Source organism: Barbus barbus, assembly GCF_936440315.1.
Source record: "Barbus barbus genome assembly, chromosome: 26".
In the NCBI taxonomy this organism is placed as follows: Eukaryota; Metazoa; Chordata; class Actinopteri; order Cypriniformes; family Cyprinidae; genus Barbus; species Barbus barbus.
Genome location: NC_136754.1, coordinates 30,404,818 through 30,429,199, shown reverse-complemented (window position 1 = coordinate 30,429,199; position 24,382 = coordinate 30,404,818). Strand labels below are relative to the sequence as shown.

The following is a 24,382-nucleotide window of genomic DNA, read 5'->3' as shown; positions in this document are numbered from 1 at the left end:
GGTTCATTAGTATTCAGGGTCTGATGTGATCTTAATTAGAAGATAATTATTGTTCTAAATATGCCTGACAAGATATTTTGGTATAAGATCATTACACTGAATTACATTTTTGTCTCTAAATCATGGTAAAAATGTACAATACTCGTTATGTTTGCTCAGAAGAAATGAAATTAAAAGGACACTTTATGATTTACAAAAATAATTTAAAGCTGTTATTAAAGTTTTGTTTTGATGCTTGAAACCCCCTCTTCCTCTTTTTTCTGTATATATTTACAGACACTGTATATTCCAACCAATGCATTTAATGAAAATAAACGTGAATTGTGAAGTACTGACCCATTGTTTAAGGTCTATTTCAAAGCCTGATTGTGCAAAGACTTTGAGGCTCAAAGGAAACTGAAAGAGCTTGATTTGTCTTCTGGAGATCTGCACAGAGGAATAAAACACATCACCTTTGTTCATCAAGTGAGAAGATTTATTTATATCAGAGAACTGAACATTCAAAACAATCATTAAAATAATTGTAAAAATGAAAATATCAATTATTACACATTATTATTAATATGATTAACTAAATGAGTGATTTTAATGAACATAAATGTAGGTAAAGCACAGAAACACATGATCACTCAGCAGGACTCTATATGAGGATTTATTACATTTATTCTGATGTTATTTCACTGACAGAAGTTCAGCTGCAGTATTAATGTCATGAAGAGAAAAGAAGAGACTCAATAATAACACTGTTACTGATTTATCCTGCAGCTCAAAGCATTATGGGTAGAATCTCTCATCAGTCTATTCTGATTCATCAACACAGTTTCACTGATGATCCAACATTAAAAACCCAAGACAACCCAAACCCAGGATAGAGGGTCTGAGTGAATGTGGTCTGGACTGTGTGGATGAGGCTCATTGTGTCAGAGACGCTGTAGAAGGACAGAGTTCCTGCTCTGTGATCCACAAACACTCCTATTCTACTGCTGATGGACTTTACAGAGAGAACAGTCTCTATGTTATTGTGTATGAATGAATATCTGGAGGAAGAGCAGAGCAAACTCCAGGACTGATCATTATATCCAAACATACACTCATTACCTCCCTTCCTGCTGATGCTCTTATATGACACTGATATATATACAAAATCATATTCATCTCCACTCCACTCCAGCTCCCAGTAACAGCGTCCACACACACTCTCTCTACACAACACCTGACACACACCATCAAATCTGTCTGGATGATCAGGATACGGCTGATCTGTGTCAGTGTAAGTAATCACTCTGTTGCTCTCAGACAGACGGATGTATTTATTCACTGTGTTCAGATCCAGAGTGAGCTGCTGGGAATCTGAAGGAGATAAAACACATCAGAATCAGGAATTATGAATCTGTTTGATCTGTTCATGTAGCTGAACTCTTCATGTTCAGGGTTCACGAGACCCAGCCTATCTGAGGGGTGTCCTTGTCCCCCTAAAAATAGGATTAAAACCACGCTGTGTATTGTAAATAATGTTTATACTTAAAATAAAAAAGTCAATATTTGTGGAACTCCAGGCGGTCAGTTGGCTATTTTATTCACTTAAACATCGGATGAAGTGATTATTTTCTCTTTGCGCGTGCACAGGACACAGTTTGCGCGAGCACACGCACACTTTGAGTGAGAGGAGAGACAAGTGCGCGCGTGCATCTGAGAGCGCGCGTCCGGTTTCGCGCACATTTCAACGGCTGTTTAAGGAAGTGACGTCTTTGTTCCTCGGACGTTTCCGGTTAGTGTTGGAGCGCATTCAAAACAATGGCGGCAGGCGCTTTTTTTATTGCAGATTTTAGAACAAAGACCATAGAACATACAAGGCCAATGCAATTTTAAATAAAACAAAACAAATACTATAATGAAAATAAATAGGAAAAGCAACAAGAAAAACACATGTCAGTAAACAAGCACAAATAATTACAAAGTATTCAAAAACAAGATTTAAGGCTTCAAAGTAATTAACAGTGTTTTTTTTTTTTTTGCTTTGTTATTTCTGGTTTCTTTTAACGTGTACAGGTAGTGACTTATTTCTGTTTTAAAATGAGTAAAATTAGGTTTTTTCGCTGCCCATTTACATTTGTGAATAAAAAAATGTCCAAATATGATGAGTAAATTCACAATATACCATATTTTTAAATCAACAGTATACTCATAAAAAAATAAAACATCCTTTTCTTTGAGTTTCAATTCAATATTAGATCTGTGTTTAACAAAAAAAAAAAAAAAACACCAAAATATTTTTGTGTAAATACAATCATAAAATAAATGGACAATACTCTCATTCTGCTATTTACAGAAAACACACTTCAAGTCAATGTCTTTACAAAACTTTGCAATGACCTGTTTTACAGGATAAACACGATGAACAGTCTTGGATGATGCTTCTGTCATTTTACATTTACATTTACATTTAGTCATTTGGCAGAAGCTTTTATCCAAAGCGACTTACAATCGGGGAATACAAGAAGCGATTCATCTTGAAGAGGCAGTCAGACAGAGGAAGTGCTCGTAACACCAAGTCTCAGTCATTGTTCAAATAAGTACAAGCTAGTAAGGGAGGGAGAGAAAGATAGAGGGAAAGAGTTTTTTTTTTTTGAGTTTAGGATGAAGTCAAGTACTGCCGAAAGAGATGAGTTTTCAGTTGTTGCTTGAAGATTGCCAGGGATCCGGCGTTCCGGATAGGGGTGGGAAGATTATTCCAGCAGCCAGGAATGGTGAACGAGAATGTTCTGGAGAGTGATTTTGAGCCTCTCTGTGATGGTACCACAAGGCGTCGCTCACTAGCAGATCTCAAACTTCTGGAGGGGATGTAGGTTTGTAATAGTGAGTGGAAGTAGGAGGGTGCTGAGCCTGTGGTAGATCTGTACGCAAGCATCAGTGTCTTGAACTGGATGCGAGCTGCCACTGGTAGCCAGTGCAAGGAGATGAAGAGAGGTGTAACATGCGCTCTTTTGGGCTCGTTGAAGATCAGTCGTGCCGCTGCATTCTGAATCATTTGTAGAGGTTTGATTGTGTTTGATGGCAGACCAGCCAGAAGAGCATTGCAGTAGTCCAGCCTAGAAACAACAAGGGCCTGGACAAGAAGTTTTGCAGCATGCTCTGTCAGAAAGGGCCTGATCTTTCTGATGTTGTGTAGTGCAAACCTGCAGGAACGAGCAGTCTTTGCAATGTGCTCTTTGAAGGTCAGCTGGTCATCAAAGATTACACCAAGATTTCTGACCAAAGTTGATGGGGTAATCATTGATGAGCCGAACTGAATCGTGAAGTCATGCCGTAGAGTCGGAGTGGCAGGGAAGACCAGAAGCTCCGTCTTTGCCAGGTTGAGCTGTAGGTGATGTTCTTTCATCCATGCCGAGATGTCCGCCAGGCAGCCTGAGATCCGTGCAGCTACCGTTGGGTCATCTGGTTGAAAAGAGAGATAGAGCTGTGTGTCATCGGCATAGCAGTGATGGGAGAAGCCATGTGCATGTATGATGGGACCCAGCGATGTAGTGTATGTGGAGAAGAGGAGGGGTCCAAGAACCGATCCCTGAGGAACTCCAGTGATCAGTTGATGTGGTTTGGATACCTCCCCTCCCCAGGCCACCCTGAAGGATCTACCGGTGAGATAGGATTCAAACCAGCGAAGTGGAATCCCAGTGATGCCCAGTGATGAGAGTGTAGACAGGAGAATCTGATGATTGACAGTGTCAAAAGCAGCAGAAAGATCCAGCAGAATGAGGACAGATGATTTGGAATCAGCCTTTGCAATTAGCAGGGCTTCAGTGACAGAGTAGCGCAGTCTCTGTTGAATGGCCACTCCTGAAACCTGACTGTTTAGCATCCAGTTTGTTGTACTGTGAAAGAAACCGCGAGAGCTGGTTGAAGACAGCTCGTTCGAGTGTTTTCGCTATGAATGGAAGGAGAGAGACAGGTCTGTAGTTATCTAAAAGAGAAGTGTTTAATGTAGGTTTTTTGATCAGTGGGGTTACCCGAGCCTGCTTGAATGCTGTGGGGAAGATGCCTGTGAGCAGAGATGTGTTGATAATGTGTGTGAGTGCCGGTAAGAGTGTGGGAGAGATTGTTTGGAGAAGGTGTGAGGGGATTGGGTCGAGAGGACATGTTGTAGGATGGCTGGAGAGGAGAAGTTTGGATACTTCTGCCTCGGTGAGGGGACAGAAGGAGAAGATGGGAGTTAGAGCAGTGGATGTGGTTGATTGGAGGTCCTGTGGAGTTAAGATTTTATTTGTGATACAAAAACGTCTGGAGATCTTAAAGGTTTCTTTCCAGTTGACATCTTGAAATTGTGATCGCCAAAAACCAATGGCTAAAGGAACACTAGAAATTTGGCAAATATTCTAAGATATTTATTATTACATTTTTTGTTCTTTTATATTTATACCTTCCAGTTTAAGACTAAAATCTAAATTATTATTTTTATATATGTTTTTTGTCTATATCATTTCTTAATAATTTCCTAAATTCTGAAGGAATTGCATTAATTACCATCATAAACTCCTTAGCAGGTATATAAAATGATTTTTTTTCTAAAAATAGAAAAGGTAAGAACATGACCATTGCTAATATTCAAAAGTTGTGAAACCAACACAGTATTATTTCTAAACCAATGAAATAAAAAAAGAGATTTATTTTGGGTTGTAATGTATTTATTATTACAAACTAAGCATTTGTGAGGAGAAAAATTGTGTTTGTATATAATTATCCATGATAACAATGCCTGCTTGTGAAAGTTAGAACGTTTTATGGGAAGCTTGCTAATATTAACATTACAATTAAGAAGAAATTCAATACCGCAAACTTTTTCAAAAATAATATTAGGAATGTAATGCCATAGCTGATCTTTTGAATGGATATAATTTGTATCCACTTAATTTTGAAAATAGTGTTAGATGTTTCAAAATCAAGTACATTTAGCCCACCTTGGTTAAGTGGACTACAAAGTATTTTTTTATTCAAATAATGATGTTTATTTTACCAAATAAAATTGTATATACATTTATTTATCTCATTAATGATACATTTTGGAATATCTATAGCCATTGCGGTATAAACTAATCTGCATAATCCTTCAGATTTTGATAATAAAACTGTCCCGTTTAAAGAAAGGTCTCTCATCAGCCACGTTAATTTTTTTATTTATTTTTATTATTATTATTGGGGTATAATTAAGATGAATTCTTTCTTTTTGATCTTTGCATATCATAATTCCTAAACAAGTAATATAGTCTTTTATTGGAATGCCACAAAATTCTGTAAAGTTACTAGATCTTTCATTTAAAGCAAACAATTCACATTTTTTAAATATTTATAGCTAACCCTGATACTAAATAGAATTCATGAAGACATTCACAAGCCACCTTTAATTCTTTTAGGTCTTTTAGAAAAATTGCTATATTATCTGCTAACTGGAAACATTTAATCACATTATTGGCTACTGGATGCCTTGAAATGGCGGCAGGCGCTTGATGCACAGTGGGATTGTGATTAATTGATTTAATCATGCTGTTTAAAATGTCAAAATTCAAATGAGATCCTTGTTGCTCGGTGGTTGGGTGCTCCCTCTGGCCTGGAACTAACATTAATTTATAAATAATCGGAAATGAAAGGGTTTAGGAGTGATTCTATAATCCAATGTCATGTCCATGGACTCTATTATCAATTTTACTTATTTTTCATTAACTTTTCACTTAAAACAATGATCACATTTATATCAGGGGACATTTCTAATTAATTTAATACAAAAATCCAACAGATCTTTTATCTTGCAAAAATGGCTTATTCTATACTGGAAGTTGCTGTTTTGTGCTGTCTGATTTGGTAAATGTGAGGTTTTGCTCTTCAGATTAGCTCTAAAATATATTTTTCTGTATATATTTCATATAATTATTTGTACAAAATAAACATTAAATTATGAGAAAGATGTTTTAAAAAATATTTTGCTCATGCATCTACATTAAATCATCCATTTTGTGTACGTCCGAGAAATCAGTGTCAACTGTGTTACTCACTATAAAACCCCCTATAAATCAGCAATGGTTTGTTCCAAAGTCACATGTTCAACATCACTTGATGTATTTTCCTTTTTTTGGAGACAAGTTTGAAGACGGTGTGGAAAGTCATAAATTCTCCTCTTCAGTATTTTATCTATATTATTGTCTGCACGTAGAGTAGATTAATTGACCGTCAACTGTGTTATCAACATGTTCTGGTGAACTTGCGTCACATGTTATATTTATAAATATGTAGAGAAAGAATATAAAAACAATGTTATGAAATGTTATGAAATCACTAAATTCTATTGACCCTAAAAAGGCGCCTGGACCTGATGGTCTAGATCCCTTTTTGTTAAAGGTGGCTGCACCGGTTATAGCTGAGCCTATTACTCATATTTTTAATATGTCATTAAGTTGTAATCAGATCCCAACAATCTGGAAGCAAGCCTACATTACTCCCCTGTTCAAATCTGGTGATCGATTTGATATGAATAATTTTCGACCCATCTCTAATCTTCCTGTTCTTTCCAAAATATTGGAATCTTTAGTTGCTACTCAACTTAAATCATACTTACACTCACATAATATTTTAAATGAAATGCAATCTGGGTTCCGGTTCGGGGCATAGTACAATATCCGCCACTTTAAAAGTCATGGATGATATCAAAGAGGCTATGGATAGTAAACTTAGCTGTGTTTCTCTGTTCATAGACCTCACAAAGGCGTTTGATACTGTGGACCATTCATTATTGGTTAATACCCTGCTGAGAGCTGGTATTGGATGTAACACGGTCAAATGGTTTCATAGCTATTTGACCAATCGTTCACAAATGGTCAAAAATGGCAATGACCTGTCAAATCCAGTCCTTGTAACTAAGGGTGTTCCACAGGGTTCTGTTTTGGGTCCTTTGCTTTTCCTAGTTTATATTAATAATGTTTGTGATAATTTTAATTTTTGTAAATATCACCTCTATGCAGATGATACAATTCTGTATTCTTGTGCCCCCACAGCTAAATTAGCTTTTTCAAATCTGCAGGCAGATTTCAATATCCTGCAATATGCCCTATTAGATTTGAAGCTGTTGCTAAACCCACATAAAACTAAAGTTATGGTTTTTCAGAATGGGCGAACAAAACTATCATCCTTCTCCATCAAGTCATTAGATGGAATTTGTATCCAGTCTGTAGATAATTACAAATATTTGGGTTTTTGGATGGATAAAAACCTAAATTTTAAATATCATGTTGGTTTCCTTGTAAAGAAATTAAAATTCACATTGGGTTTTCTGTATAGACTAAAGTCCTGTTTTTCTTTGGTTTCAAGAAAACGTTTAGTTGTTAGCCTTTTTCTGTCACAGATTGATTATGGGGATACTATTTACAGATTTGCCTCTTTGTCCACCTTGTCCAAACTTGACCCCCTTTATCACTCTGCTCTCAGATATATCACAAACTCTAGTTTTAGGACACATCATTGTTTACTTTACAGTTTGGTAGGATTGTCATCTCTGCATTTGCGCAGGCTTGAACATTGGTATATTTTAATTTATAAAGTTCTTTTAGGAAAACTTCCAAAATATCTATATAGGACATTTTTATCATTTCAAAATTCCTATAATCTCAGGTCACAAAAATGGTTACAGTTTAAAGTGCCGGCTATTAGAACAGAGGCTGGAAAGCTAAGTCTGTTCTATTATGGTCCCTGGTCCTGGAATGATGTGCAGACTAAACTTAAACTACAATCCCTCATCTCTTTAAAAGATTTTAAACATAGAATAAAAGAATTGGTCATTGCTAAGTGTAGATGTTTTGATAATTCTACTTCCACTTAAATTCATTATCAACACGATCTTATTAATGTCGTTTTTGTGAACAGTATTATACAGGGTATTAGGTAATACCTAAATGCTTATGCTACTGTATTCTTTGTTGTATTCATTGATGATGTTGGTTTTGTTTGTGGTTTGTTATTTGTTTAATCCTGCTATCTGACCCTGTCTTGACTAGGTCTCACTTGTAAAAGAGGTTTTAACCTCAATGTGACTTTCCTAGTTAAATAAAGGTAAAAAAAAAAAAAAAAAAAACATAAGTTAATCAAGGTCATGTACTAACTAGTCCAAGGTCAGCAGTTTGCACAAGGCCCTAAAATGGCCGAAATGTCAGCTATGTTATCTGTCAGCTGTGTTATCTGTCAGCTGTGTTATCTGTCACTGTCAGCTGTCTGTCACTGTCAGCTGTGTTATCTGTCAACTATGTGTTATCTGTCAGCTGTGTTATCTGTCAACTATGTGTTATCTGTCAGCTGTGTTATCTGTCAACTATGTGTTATCTGTCAGCTGTGTTATCTGTCAACTATGTGTTATCTGTCAGCTGTGTTATCTGTCAACTATGTGTTATCTGTCAGCTGTGTTATCTGTCAACTATGTGTTATCTGTCAGCTGTGTTATCTGTCAACTATGTGTTATCTGTCAGCTGTGTTATCTGTCAGCTGTGTTATCTGTCACTGTCAGCTGTGTTATCTGTCAGCTGTGTTATCAGTCAGCTGTGTTATCTGTCACTGTCAGCTGTGTTATCTGTGAGCTGTGTTATCTGTCACTGTCAGCTGTGTTATCTGTCAGCTGTGTTATCTGTCAGCTGTGTTATCTGTCACTGTCAGCTGTGTTATCTGTCAGCTGTGTTATCTGTCAACTATGTGTTATCTGTCAGCTGTGTTATCTGTCAACTATGTGTTATCTGTCAGCTGTGTTATCTGTCAACTATGTGTTATCTGTCAGCTGTGTTATCTGTCAACTATGTGTTATCTGTCAGCTGTGTTATCTGTCAACTATGTGTTATCTGTCAGCTGTGTTATCTGTCAACTATGTGTTATCTGTCAGCTGTGTTATCTGTCACTGTCAGCTGTGTTATCTGTCAACTATGTGTTATCTGCCAACTGTGTTATCTGTCAGCTGTGTTATCTGTCAGATGTGTTATCTGTCAACTGTGTTATCTGTCAGCTGTGTTATCTGTCAGCTGTGTTATGTCAACTATGTGTTATCTGTCAGCTGTGTTATCTGTCAGCTGTGCTATCTGTCACTGTCAGCTGTGTTATCTGTCAGCTGTGTTATCTGTCAACTATGTATTATCTGTCAGCTGTGTTATCTGTCACTGTCAGCTGTGTTATCTGTCAGCTGTGTTATCTGTCAACTATGTGTTATCTGTCAGCTGTGTTATCTGTCACTGTCAGCTGTGTTATCTGTCAGCTGTGTTATCTGTCAACTATGTGTTATCTGTCAGCTGTGTTATCTGTCACTGTCAGCTGTGTTATCTGTCAGCTGCGTTATCTGTCACTGTCAGCTGTGTTATCTGTCAACTGTGTGTTATCTGTCAGCTGTGTTATCTGTCACTGTCAGCTGTGTTATCTGTCAGCTGTGTTATCTGTCACTGTCAGCGGTGTTATCTGTCAGCGGTGTTATCTGTCAACTGTGTTATCTGTCAGCTGTGTTATCTGTCAGCTTTGTTATCTGTCAGCTGTGTTATCTGTGACTGTCAGCTGTGTTATCTGTCAACTGTGTTATCTGTCAGCTGTGTTATGTCAGCTGTGTTATCTGTCACTGTCAGCTGTGTTATCTGTCAGCTGTGTTATCTGTCAACTATGTGTTATCTGTCAGCTGTGTTATCTGTCACTGTCAGCTGTGTTATCTGTCAGCTGCGTTATCTGTCAACTATGTGTTATCTGTCAGCTGTGTTATCTGTCACTGTCAGCTGTGTTATCTGTCAGCTGTGTTATCTGACAACTATGTGTTATCTGTCAGCTGTGTTATCTGTCAGCTGTGTTATCTGTCACTGTCAGCTGTGTTATCTGTCACTGTCAGCTGTGTTATCTGTCAGCTGTGTTATCTGACAACTATGTGTTATCTGTCAGCTGTGTTATCTGTCAGCTGCGTTATCTGTCAGCTGCGTTATCTGTCACTGTCAGCTGTGTTATCTGTCAACTATGTGTTATCTGTCAGCTGTGTTATCTGTCACTGTCAGCGGTGTTATCTGCCAACTGTGTTATCTGTCAGCTGTGTTATCTGTCAGCTGTGTTATCTGTCAGCTGTGTTATCAGTGACTGTCAGCTATGTTATCTATCAACTGTGTTATCTGTCAGCTGTGTTATCTGTCAGCTGTGTTATCTGTCAGCTGTGTTATCAGTGACTGTCAGCTATGTTATCTATCAACTGTGTTATCTGTCAGCTGTGTTATCTGTCAGCTGTGTTATCTGTCAGCTGTGTTATCAGTGACTGTCAGCTATGTTATCTATCAACTGTGTTATCTGTCAGCTGTGTTATCTGTCAGCCGTGTTATCTGTCAGCCGTATTATCTGTCACTGTCAGCTGTGTTATCTGCCAGCTGTGTTATCTGTCAACTATGTGTTATCTGTCAGCTGTGTTATCTGACATTGTTGGCAATTCAGGGTCAATTTATGCAATTTATAAACACTGAGGAAGGCCTTTGAGCTGAAATGTATGTGTCCTTGTCCTATTGGTGATAAACTGTAGAATAAAATGAAAAGAAAAGACTATTTCATGTGAGTGCGGATCATGGTTTTGTCTAATAAGTGATTTAATGGATCAATGCGCCTAAACGAAAGATCAAGTGACGAAAGAGTGCAGTGCAAACAACTTTTGTGGGTCAATTTATGCTCCCACTGAGTGCTGTTGATAAAGAAATAAATTCACAAACTATTGTCATTACACGGAAATTACATTGGAATTACCTAAATACCATGATTTGCATTACAGTGGATAAACTTAACTGATCGAATCACGGCCACACTTTCAAACCAAACACCAAACTCAGGCCTATCCATAATATTATATACACAGTATATTCACATTTGTCAAGGGTTATAAAGCATTCAGAATTCCTCATGATTGACTTAAACCTATATAATATTACAGATTTAGCATATATCTGTTTCTGTAGGGTGAACATACGTGCCATTTTTCCCGGACACGTACTGGCCAGGATTTCTTCATTGCCTAAAATATCTAGGTTTTGGCTTCGTTTGCGTGTGGTGTATGACTTCGGTTCCTTATGTTTTCGAAACACTCTTGAGGTGCTTTGAATCAAAGCAATATAGAAATCCTGGCCAGGACATGTCCAGGAAGAATGGCATGTATGATGACCCTAATTTCCGCATAGTCATGACTGATAAAATGTTGTGATGTTATTGAACAAGTCCTTACAACTTGAAGTGTCATGATGCATTATAAAACTTTATTTAACTTTATAATAATATAATATAGTCATTAATGTTATATAATGTATATTATTATAATCTGTGTGTGTTTAAATTGCTTTATGGGTTCTAAGTTCATACCTATCAACTGTGTTACTTTGTCAACTGTGTGTCTGGAGATGGATGTCTTTGGTAAGGATGGCGAATAATGCTAAAATCTGCATACTGTGGATTTATGTTGAAGAAAGTTTCATCCTTCATGATAGCAGGATGAAATGTTTCATTTGAATTCACAGAATTTGTCCGTAACACAGTTGACAAAATAATGAATCAAACATTAATTTTCATTAACATATTTAAAAAGTCATTAGAGCTTAAGCTTGCCAAATAATTAATTTAACACATTAAGGGGATATATTATTCAACCACCTAGTTTATTTATCAAAAAAGAATACTCATTTTCTGACTTCTTGGCTGACCTGAAATGTACCCCTAAATATAGAATGATGTCTGAGAAACGCGCCTGGATAGCAGCAGAATAGCAGCAGCTCTAGGATATAACTTACAGCACATTTACATTCAGATAAGGACAAGTTCTTGTTTTTCCATTTGATTCTTTGTATTTATTTCCGTTAACTCTTCTAGTATGATGCAGCATTGTGTTTTGGTCATTGCTGACATATGCGCCTAGCGTTTGGATTCTGGTTTCGTGAAAAAGGCCAAGCTTTTATTTCTGTTTTATTGCAAGCGTTATGTGGGATATAATTACATGAGTTCTCATTAGTTGTCTAGCTATCTCGTCAGCAGATAAATGCAGTGAGTAACACATTATAGAAATGTATTCTGTAAACTTGAATGTTGAGTGATTTTTCATCACTTATGCTTGTCTAATGTTAATTCCAACATGATGTATTAAACAATAAATACTAGTTTTTCTACTTCAGCCATCATCTGTAATGTAAGACAGCTGAGACAGTGAGTGCTACAGGGAGACAGGACAGGGCCAAACCACATCAGATCATATGAACACTCAGATGTGTTTGAGAGCTTGACCATGACATGCAATGCAGTACTTCAAGCTGCTCATGGCCAGCCTGCTGCTTTTCATATTGAGAACATGCTATTAGAATATTTATTTAGATATATTACTATTAGACACATTACTGTTTTTAATGTTTTTAAAAGACGTCTCTTATGTTCATCAACCCTCCATTTTATTTGATAAACAATACAGACAAAACAGTAATATTGTGAAATATGATTACATTTTAAAATAATGGTTTTGTTTTAATATTTTTTATATTTATTTCTGTGATGCAAAGCTGAATTCTGATCAGCCTTTACTCGTCTTGTGTCACATGACCCTTCAGAGATCATTCTAATGTGCTGATTTGATGTGTTATTGTCAGTTTTGGAAACAATTGTGCTGTTTAATGTTTTTCTGGAACCTGTGATGCTTTATACAGGATTGATTGATTGAATCCTGGCAGGATTTTCAAAATATAGAAATATTTCCTGACAGTATGGCTTTAATATCACTTTTTTAATCAATTTAAAATCCTTGCTGAATACATGTATTAATAATCTTTGGAAAAAAAATGACCCCGAAGTTTTGAACAGTAGTGCATGTTGTTACATAATATTTATATTTTAAATAAATGCTGTTCTTTTATTCTTCAAAGAATCCTAAAATTATCACAGGTTATAAAAAATATTAAACAGCACAATTGTTTCCAAAACTGATAATAAATCAGCATTTTAGAATGATTTCTGAAGGATCATGTGACGCTGATATCTGGAGTAAATATGCTGTAAATTCAGATTTGATCACAGAAATAAATGATATTTGAATGCACATTATAATAGAAAACCATTATTATAAATTGTAAAAATATTTCAAAATATGACTGTTTTTGTCTGTATTTGTGATGAATTAAATGCAGGCTTGATGAGCATTGCAGACTTCCTTCAAAAACATTAAAAATAGTGTGTGTGTGTTTACAGTAAATGTGCATAAAAACATGCATACCCACATATATGCTGTATGTGTGCATTTATTAATCTGCATGCAGGCTATACTTTATCTTTTAAAAAAACTACAAATAAAGGTTTATGCAAAACACGGTGGCCAGCACTGCACTGCATTCATCTTGTTTATTTATGACCACATGATGCTCAGATAGAGCACTCAAATTCTTTCTCACACTGTTCCACAGCAACACACTTGACCAAACTAAGCACACATTATAAAACTAATTAAATCAGTAATAATATTAATTGTGTCTCCTTCAAAAACTGCTCTTGTTTTCTTACTGACTTACATTGTAGGAAGTGGTTCCTGGTCCTGGGAACAATGTTGGTGAATGTGACTGTGGAAATCAACAGACATGAACAGTGTGATTCTCATGATCCTGCATCCATTCCTAACACATTTCTAATATGATGTTCTCCATGATATGAGATGATGATGATGGACTGGTTTCTGAGAGCAGATGAATCTGCAGGACTTTACCTCTGTCTGAGATCTTCTTGAGCTCCTCTTTGCAGAAATCCTCCAGTTTGTCTCTCAGCTGATGAACAGATTCTCTCAGATCATCAAAAGAGACGAGAGAACTGAAGAGATCATCATTTACGTCTGTAGATTCAGGAGGAGCTGAGAGAGACTGGAAGCTCTACAGAAAACACAATTCAAAACTCATCAGCTCCACACTTCACCCAATAACCTGCTCCAACATCAGATTTGACTGATCTTTAGTAACTCAATCCAGCACTTTCACAGCATCAGCTTCATTCTTCTCATATTCATTACATCTCATTAGAGCTACAGATTCTAGTATTTGCTGCTTACACTATATGTGAACTTTCTAGGAAACAGTTTGGATGATAAAACATCTGCTAAGAACATAAATGTCCATCTAACAGCTCAAGCTCATCAATGGAGTCTGATTGTAGAGTTGAGTAGATTTGCTCAGGAAAACCAGCTCAAAGGCTATGATTGGATTGATCATTATTTATTACTTTACAGCAAATAGAAACACTGAAACCTCACAAGGACCCTTAAGACACACTCAGGTTTGGTTTGGTTTCAATACACCGAAGCATTGTGCGGTCACTCCAGGATTTCATGATTCTGTGATCGTAGAATTTAATGCAGAATCAAATAAACACGGATTATTTGTGGCAGCTTGCATTTTGGTCTTTTTCCGTAATTTTGAGAGGGGGAGGCAATATTGTAAAGTGAGCAGGGATGGACTGACTATACGGAGCAGTGGGACGCCGCTTTTACAAGTGATTTAAAGAATAGTACTGATATAAGACCCATCTGAGCAAGATTTCTGCTGCTGAAACCTAAGAGGCATCTCTTTTAAAAGAAGAGAGTCTGACTGATGATTATATAATAAGACACTCATGAAATGTTTCTCTGTGAGTCTGGTGTCACAGCAGGATCTGCTCAAGTCCACTATGATGCTGTTCTTCTAGATCTGTGTTACCTGCAGGAACTGGATGTGATCCTGTGTGTGTGAAAGCTGCTCCAGCTCAGCGTCTCTCCTCCTCAGATCATTGATCTCCTGCTCCAGTCGCTCCAGTCGTCCTTCAGCTGGACTCACTGCTTGCTTTTCCTGATCTCTGATCAGCCGTATCAGCTCAGAGCGGCTTCTCTCAATGGAGCGGATGAGCTCAGTAAAGATCCTCTCACTGTCCTCCACTGCTGTCTGTGCAGAGCGCTGTTAGGACACACAGTGATTCAGGCTTCAGTGAGTCTGAACTGAGACGGAGACAAACTTCTCTTCTTCTCCAGACTCACCTTATGAGACTCCACAGCCTCTCTCAGCTGCTGGAGATCTTTCTCTCTCTGCTGGATTCTCTGCTGGAACGTCTTCTGCGTCTCCTTCAGCTGCTTCTGCAGGACAAACACATGATTTATCATTTACCACTATTGTACATGAATTATTATAAAGATTAAATGCAAGTGTAACTATCATAAAAGTAATCCTGACGCATACGTAGAGCTTCACTCTGACAGTGTTTCTGTGTCGTCTGTCACTGCATTTAACCTGCATTTTGACTGATAGAAATATATATTTTGTCAAAGAATGGGGGATTTTATGTTTCTTAATCAAGGCCTATTTTATGAAAGATTGTGTTGATAAAGGTTTACAGTGTATTTCCAGCAGTGAATCTCTTCCTGCAGCTGCTGTTCATTTCTGCTGTCGTGTTCAGTGTGAATGCTGTAAGCTGTTAATATGGTGCTGATATAAACACATATGAAACGAGTGTCAGCAATATTTCATCAGTGTCTAGTGTTAAATACCTGTTTCTCTGTCCTCTGTGCTGCAGCTGATACAGTGTCGTGGTTTTTATGTTCATCCATCGTACACAGCAAGCAAATACATTCCTGATCAGTGCGACAGAAAACCTCAAGGAGCTTCTCATGTTTCTGGCAGATCATCTCCTGCAGTCGTCCAGTGGCTTCAGTCAGATTGTGTCTCTTTCCTTTAAAGAAACTCTCATGTTGTTCGAGGTGATTCTGACAGTAAGAGTTCAGACACACCAGACAGGACTTGACGGCTTTGTATTTTCTTCCAGTACAGACGTCACACTGAACATCTCCAGCTCCAGCTCCAGCTCCAGCAGGAACCGCACTTTGAAGATTAGTCTTCTTCAGTTTCTCCACCATTTCAGCCAAGATGGTGTTTTTACCTAAAATAGGTCTTGGACTGAAGGTCTGTCTGCACTGAGGGCAGCTGTAGACTCTCTTCTGATCCTCCTCATTCCAGCAGTCTGTAATACAGCTCTTACAGTAACTGTGTCCACACTGGATGGTCACTGGATCCTTCAGGAGATCCAGACACACTGAACACAAGAACTGCTCCTCTGAAATACGGGCTTCTGCCATTTTAATGCATGAATATAGAGACACAAACACACAACAGCTCAACTACACTTCAGTGTCTCTTTCCCTGAAGTCAGGTGATTCCTGTTTCCTGGTTCTGTGTTTGAGTGACATGCAAAACAGGTTTGTCTGTGAGTCTGTAAAACAGGTTCCTCATTCCTGAGTTTAGTTTTGACACACCTGAATGTTATTAAAGTGAATGCAAAGACATTAGGTGTGTTCGACTTGAAGCGGTTGGTCAGATGATCGAGTCCATGACCTTGTCTTCTCTGGAATGAAATGTCCCGGTACACACAGAGGCCCAGCAGGACTCAAGATAGCCACTCCACCCAGCTGTCATATATCAGATTGTGTCAAAATAGCTTTACAGTGTTAAACAGGAAAATAGTGTCAACAATGCAAGAGGACAATAGCAAACAGTCAGTTTTTCAGTTAAAGTCAGTTCATCATTGATTCAGTTATGTCATAGTACAGCTCAGTTGAGTTCTCTTCAAATAGTATCTGTGCAATAAAGCTGACGATGATGCCATAATTTAAGTGTCCCCAACTAAACAAGCCAAAGGTGACAGTGGCAAGGAACTAAAGGCCAGATTTACTAAACAAGGCAAATTCACGAGTTCACACTTACATATGTTTAGCACGAGTAAGGTAATGCGTATTTGGCGTGCTGTGTGGTGAGAACTCTAGTGTTCAAGTTCAAGTTCCGTTTATTTCTAAAGCACATTTACTAACGGCCGCCAGCCGACCAAAGTGCTGTACAATAATTACAATATAGATACACAAGAAAGAACACAATCAATAATCACTTAGAAACAATAAAAACAGGATGAATTACATGTTAAAAGCCGAGACAAACAGATGAGTTTTGAGAGCAGATTTAAACTCAGATAAAGTGGAAGCCATTTTAATTTGGGTCGGGAGATTATTCCAGAGAGTGGGGCCAGCCACTTCAAAGGCTCTATTTCCCTTTTTTTTCAAGCGGGTTCTGGGAATCTGAAGGAGGAATTTGTTTCCCGATCTAAGTCCTCGCTTAGGAGTGTATGGGTGGAGTAAGTCCGTCAGATAAGATGGTGCAAGATTATTTAAAGATTTGTAGACAAGTAATAGAATTTTATATTCAATTCTATACTGAACAGGTAACCAATGTAGAGATCTCAGAAGGGGTGTAACATGATCAAATTTTTTACATCCCTTCAGGAATCTAGCTGCTGCATTTTGAACGACTTGTAAACGGGAAATTTGAGTCTTTGAAACACCGTAATATAGAGAGTTGCAGTAATCCAGCCGAGATGTAATAAAGGCATGGATAGCAACCTCTAAAGAGGCGTTAGAAAGAAAGGTTTTAATTTTAGAGAGAGAGCGAAGATAAAAGAAACTAGAACCTACTACAGAGCTGATTTGTCTGTCAAATTTCAAGCCGTTGTCGATTTCCACACCCAGATTTCGCACTCGGGATGAAATAGCTAAATTTAAGAACTCAAGATTAGGTATATTTTGTGTTCTAGTTTCAGAGGGGCCAAAAACAATAACTTCCGATTTATCTGAATTTAGAAAAAGGAAATTTTTTGAGAGCCATGATTTTACGTCATCCAGACATGCTGATAAACTATTAAGAACATGCTTCTTTTCCGTGGTCAAAGGCAGATAGATTTGCATATCATCAGCGTAACAATGAAAAGAAACGCCGTGTTTCCTAAAGATGGACCCCAAGGGAAGTAGATAGAGAGAAAAGAGAGTAGGTGCAAGAACAGACCCCTGGGGTACACCACAGGTTAGCTTGCGTAAAGAGGAAGAGAAATTTCCTATTTTAATTGAGAAAGTTCTATTTGTTAGGAAAGATTTGAACCAATTTAAAACCGCCCCTCCCAGACCCACATAAGACTCCAAGCAAGAGATGAGAATTGCATGATCAACAGTGTCGAAGGCTGAAGACAGGTCCAGCATAACTAAAATGACAGAATCACCAGAATCAGTGGCCATTAGAATATCATTAAGAACTCTTACAAGGGCAGTTTCAGTACTATGCAGTGATTTAAAGCCTGATTGAAAAGTCTCATAGATGTGATTATTAGTTAAAAACGACTGGAGTTGTAAAGAGACAATTTTTTCCATCACCTTAGAGATGAAAGGTAGAACAGAAACAGGCCGAAAATTTGCTAAAATAGAAGCATCCAGTGAGGGTTTCTTTAGCACAGGGGTGACTGTGGCCATTTTTAAACTATCAGGGATGAACCCTGATTGCAGACATTTATTGAGTAGAGATACAAGCCCTGATCCTACAGTATCAATTATTTGCTTCAAGTAGCGAGTGTGTATAATATCATGGGGGCTTGGGGAGGGTTTTAGTTTTGTGATTACTTCCTTTAAAGATTGCAGGGAGATAGAATTTAAAAGTGGTCCAAGAGGCCGATGGACTCATTAACGTCATCATTTCATCATTGGTCACTTGTATTTGAGCTCTCAGATGAGTAATTTTGTCCCCAAAATGATTCAAGAAATCTTCACATAATGCACTGGTAGGATTCTGGAAAGTCTGTACAGAAGGATTTAGTACCGAGTTTATAACAGAGAAAAGAACTCTAGGAGTTTGATGATGTTTCTCGATCAAATTAGAAAAATAGAGAGACTTGGCTTTCTTAACAGCTCTCTGGTATAACGATAAACAGTGTTTAAATATATTAAAAGATATTTGCAGTTTGTCTTTCTTCCACTTTCTTTCTGCTTTCCTACATGATTGTCTCAGTGAACGAATATCTTGATCTATCCAAGGCTCTGATTTACGCTTCGGCTTTAGTGACCTATAAGGTGCAATAGCATTTAATATCTCCAACCATACAGTGTTTAGCGATTCAAAATGTTGTTCGACATCTAAATCAGATACTAAAAACTCAAGGGATACAGAAGAACTGATATCATTGTATCGTTCAGTAAAGGCCTCACAGAATCGTGGTGAATACACTCGGACTTGTCTTATATCAGAGGCAGTTATATGAGGGATTGCGGGAAGAGACATTTTAAACATGATAGGAAAATGATCAGAAATAGGAGATTCGATCACATCAGTATCAATTATAGACAGACCAAAAGACAAAATTAAGTCCAAAGTGTGACCTTGATTATGTGTAGGTTTTTTAACCCATTGCATTAGATTAAAAGAGTCAATGACATTCAAAAACGCCGCCGCTAGTTGTTTCGAAGGACAGCATACATGGACATTAAAATCTCCTAAAAGAAGAATCCTATCATGTGTAGTGATAAGAGAGTGATACCTTCTTGAGTGGAGAAGGGGTGGAGGAGGGATGCTGATTATTCGTCGAATGAACAGAGGTAAGTCAGCTGTATTTATAGCCGAACATTGATTAACTTGAGTGGGAACCTCCTGTGTTAATTAGGCTAAGTATCTGACGTGCTCCTCCCGAACCTTGTTAATAAAACATCATTTAGCGTTGCAACGTAATTCCATAAAAGCACTGATGGGAGGGGAAATTCTGCATGTGATTTACTGACAATACACACATTAAAGAACACAGACGCAGCCAGATAATTTCAATAATGACCAGCGCAATCTACCAGGAGCAGTGTAAATTATCATCTGCTTTAAGACATGCTTTTTTTAGGCATTCAATAATGGTGCAAATACCAGTAATTTGATGAGTGCAAATTTTATTAAATCGAACTGTGATTCATTTTAATACTCTCCTCCCATAAATTTTGCATCTGAAACGGAAACTCGTGAATGCATATTCAATAAGTTCAGGCGCAAAAATAATTTAGATAATTTTTGGATTAAATGATGGCGGAGTAGAACTGTGTGAGCAGCTCCTGTGGCAGGTTGAACTTCCTCAGCTGGTAAAGGAAGTACAGCCTCTGCTGGGCCTTTTTAACAATGGACTCAATGAGATTATCCCACTTCAGGTCCTGAGAGATGGTGGTGCCCAGGAATCTGAATGACTCCACTGCAGTCACAGTGCTGTTCATGATGGTGAGTGGGGGGAGAGCAGGGGGTTTCTCCTGAAGTCCACAATCATCTCCACAGTTTTGAGCGTGTTCAGCTCCAGGTTGTTAAGACTGCAGGGGGGTAGGTGAATGTGTATCCAGTATCATTTTATAAATACTACTGTATTTGTAACAATAGTCAACAATACATTGTATGGGTCAAAATGATTGATTTTTCTTTTATGCCAAAAATCATTAGGCTATTAAGTAAAGATCATGTTCCATGAAGATATTTTATAAATTTTCTACTGTAAATTTACCAAAACCTATTTTTTGATTAGTAATATGCATTGCCGAGAACTTCATTTGGACATCTTTAAAGGTGATTTTCTCAATATTTAGATTTTTTTTTTTGCACCTTGCAATAGTTGTATCTCAGCCATATATTGTCTGATCCTAACAAGCCATACATCAAAGGAAAGATTATTTATTCAGCTTCAGATGATGCATGATGGATTTACCCTTATGACTGGTTCTGTGGTCCAGGGTCACAGATGTTATATAAAAGCAGCAGTCAGTGTCTGATTTTGTGAGTGTGAATATTTGTTATTGCACTTCACATTAAAATGTGCAATTAATTGCTCTTCTCCACACATTACAGGAATGCTGTCCGGACAAAGCCTTGATTCCTTCTGACTGTAACTGCATTTGTTCTGACTTGGTTTTGCATTTATATATATATATATATGAGTATATGTGGAGAGTTTATTTTCAAAAACGGATAACTCTGTTTTTTTGTGTGTTTTTTTCAGAAATCATGTTTGTTATCATGTGTTTTTTGTGTTAGTTAGCTGTATTTTTTTAACCTAATCAAAATAACCCAACTGCAGTTAGATTGAGATTAATAGGAATGCACAATGAACAAACATGATTTTTGAAAATTGTTAAAAACTGACTTATCTATTTTTGCAAATTAATTCTTCATATATAAAAAATATAATTATATATAGATAGATATATTCAGAGGCAGACCGTAGTGAAGTATTTTTATTCTGCTGTAAAAGTACTTTTTAAGTTTCTGTACTTTATTAGTGTTTTTCTTTAGAAAACTTTACTTCACAACATTCAAAAGCACAATATTTTACTTTTTACTGCACTATGTTTCATAATAAATATAATTTAATACTTAATTACATTAGAAATCTAGTACTTTCTTTCTTTTACTCAAGTAAAAGTAATTCAAGGATTTATTCGAGTACAAGAAAGTATTATATATTTAATGTTCTTAAGCATTAAAGGTAAAAAAAAAACCAGCAACTTAAATTGATGAAATGTAGTGCAGTAAAACGTATGACATTATGCTTTGAAATGTTGTGAAGTAAAGTTTTCTAAAGAAAAACACTGATAAAGTACTCAAGTAAATTTAAAAAGTGTCAGTAAATGAACATCACTCCATCTTGACAAATACTGTAAGCAGGTGAACTCTGACCAATTAGAGGACAGCTTTACTCACATGTGACTTGCATGAACACAGTTTGGTACGCTGTGCAATGTTACCTTGTGAATGCGAACCGAACCAAGAAGAAAATGCAACATTTTAGCAATGTTACCTTGTGAATGCGAACCGAACCAAGAAGAAAATGCAACATTTTAGCAAACGATATCCCTGTTTGAGAACAAAGCATATGATCTACAGGTGTGAAAGCACCCTCAGACGTGTGTGTGTGTGTGTGTGTGTGTGTGTGTGTGTGTGTGTGTGTGTGTGTGTTTGAAGGGGACTGAGATGAGAGAGGGCAATAATCCGTCCTGGTTCAATCCCGCTGAAGCTGTGCATGTCATGATGTACTGCTGCCAGCTCACAAAGAGACTCTACAACCCCATCGCAGCTGCAGACATCGGCGTCATCGCTCCGTAGAAGAAACAGCTGAGTGTCTGTGAGCGCATGCACACCTGCTGAACAAACGCAGAGTTTCAGAGCTGACAAAACCAAGCAAATCCAGCCTGGTTTAGATCTGCGGCCTGTACCGTGAAGCTGGTTAGCCAGGTAAGTTTCAGTTTAGTTTGCACCAATCCTGGGTTTTAGGTACCATGAAAGTGGCTTGTCTTTTAGCTGTGTTCATCACCAGATTAACTTACTCTGCTCCGGGGCAGGTTATGTTCTGAGTTAGAGATCTCAGACTGAAATTGGACCAATCAGATGTGAGCAAAGTGACACGTCTGAAACACAAAAAAAAGTCACTTTCCCAGTTTCTCATCCTACAAATTATGGTATATTGTTTGTACTATTTGAAAATCTGGAATCTGAGGGTGCAAAAAAATCTAAATATTGAGAAAATCACCTGTGACTTCACGCGATGAGACGAGGAAACTCGTGTGTGTGTGTGTGAAAAATCAACACGCCAAACATATTTCCTTCTAATGAGAAGCATTTCAAAACCTGCTGTCCAACAAAAACATCATAACATATACTCCACAACATCAGTCGAATGTTCTGATGTGGCTTCTTATCACAGAGTGACGCAGAAATATATATTCTACTTTATAAAGGCGATTAGCAATGGATCATAAACATAATAATGAAAATTCCCGAGATGGCTTTAAGAACACAGATAAACTATACAATGCTGCAGTCAGATGTGTGTTGTCTTCATGTTTCATCACTCTATGTGTTTCTATCTTATTCAGTTACAGCGATAGCTGGATGCCTTCCATATTAGGGCTTTCCTGAAGCGTCACAAGTTCTATTACTTCTGTGATGCACTTGTGCTTTACATAGTGCTCAATAACGGCCAATCCATACAAATAATACTTCTCTCTAAATCATTTTCAAGTAGACATATGATAATCCATATTTTTCTACGGTGTACAGAAGTGTACTGGAGTTTTTTTTGTTTTGCTTTTAAATAGCAATTTAAATTGCAAAATAAATACCCATGTCCTCATCACACTGATGGTACTCTAAAAGAAACCCCTCAGACACTGCATCTGTTCGTCCATTTCCATGCAGATGCTTTTATCTTGATCAGTTTGTCATAGAGCCAGCCGTATTGAGAGGTCTTGGATCAGCACAGTGTTGCGATTATTTATTTCATGATTGTTCTGTTAAATAAATAATTCTGTCATCTAGCCACTTTTTTGCTTATTAGCATCTAAAGAGCTGGACACTGGATCGGCACAATCAGACCGACAGAAGTGTGTTTCTAGTTCCAGCACTTAAACTCTTGTGTTCCTTGAAATGTGTTCCAGAAGATTAAAAACTGATTTCAGAAGCATTCTCATTTGAAGTGTTCTTGCCACTGGATTTCATGTATACTAGCTCAGGTCCATTCAACATTAACAATGAATAGCTGTGTTTTCTTTTTCTCAAAAGCAAAGCGTTCAGTCAAAGAATAAACTTCAGTGATAAAATGATGAATTACTTCTTTCTGCAGTGAAACACAGATGGCTGTATTTTGGCAAGTATTTCTGCACAGTTTGATCATTTCTGTGCTGTTCTGTCATTGTCTCGCATGCATTAAACCAGCACGGAAACTTGCTACAAATCTGATGCTTTTTCCAGGTTATTTTGATCTTTTCCAGGTGCCTAAGCTATCTTTCAGAATCATTTGGCTTTGAACAATCAAACAGTTTTTAAGAGGTCTGATTAGATATGAAGGCAATCAATAAACAAAATATTTATGTATTCACACCTATACTGCATTTATTCCAATGGATGTGATTTTACTGTAGATTATGTTTGATTTCTCCCATTTATACTGTGCTTTTGACCATTTAAATCTTGAAATGAACATTGAAGGCACAAAGAACCCAGTTTTGCTAATATATTCCCAGCAGTGAACCGTTAATTACGTGGTTGTTCAGTCAGGTTGTGTTTTCTGTGATTAAACCAGTGATCAATGATTTTTCTTGGCATTTGAGTTCATGTTTTTGGCCCAGCTGATCAAAACTGTCAGATGAGCAGAAAACTCAAGCGAATGAATACATATACAAATGCATTTTGCATACAGCCCTATATAACCTACACTACGTGAGTCACATTTATTCATATAGCACTTTAGACAATACAGACTGCTTCAAATGAACAGTAAAGAAACGGCATCAATGTTGCAAAATTCTTCAGTGAGGAAACACACTCAAGAAAACAGTATATAGTCATTACCGAGCTGAACAGCTACAGCTGAACTCGTGTGAACGGCAGACGCAGAAGTCCTCTCGTTAGGTTGCACAAGAAAGTTTATTTTTATTGGGGATTCTAGTAACAGTAACTCTCATGCATCACTTCTCAACAGCTATGAACTAAATTAACATATGGAGGAAAAT

The 24,382-nt window shown here is 37.4% G+C and overlaps 1 protein-coding gene across 2 annotated transcripts; it reads right to left on the bottom strand.

The window, feature by feature from the left end:
• Nucleotides 1–458: 458 nt before the first annotated feature.
• On the bottom strand, nucleotides 459–16,211 carry LOC306846183 (E3 ubiquitin-protein ligase TRIM16-like). 2 transcript variants are annotated; one of them, XM_079379336.1, is made up of 6 exons: nucleotides 15,545–16,205; nucleotides 15,038–15,133; nucleotides 14,724–14,957; nucleotides 13,745–13,904; nucleotides 13,554–13,601; nucleotides 459–1,350 (listed from the first exon to the last, which is right to left on the bottom strand). In XM_079379336.1, exons 1-6 carry the CDS (start codon nucleotides 16,127–16,129, stop codon nucleotides 812–814), a joined length of 1,662 nt encoding a protein of 553 aa, XP_079235462.1. In that variant the 5' UTR covers nucleotides 16,130–16,205; the 3' UTR covers nucleotides 459–811. The 2 variants fall into 2 exon arrangements, with proteins under 2 accessions (XP_079235462.1, XP_079235463.1); XM_079379337.1 differs by having other exon boundaries at nucleotides 460–1,350; nucleotides 14,724–14,945; nucleotides 15,545–16,211.
• Between the last annotated feature and the right edge of the window lie 8,171 nt (nucleotides 16,212–24,382).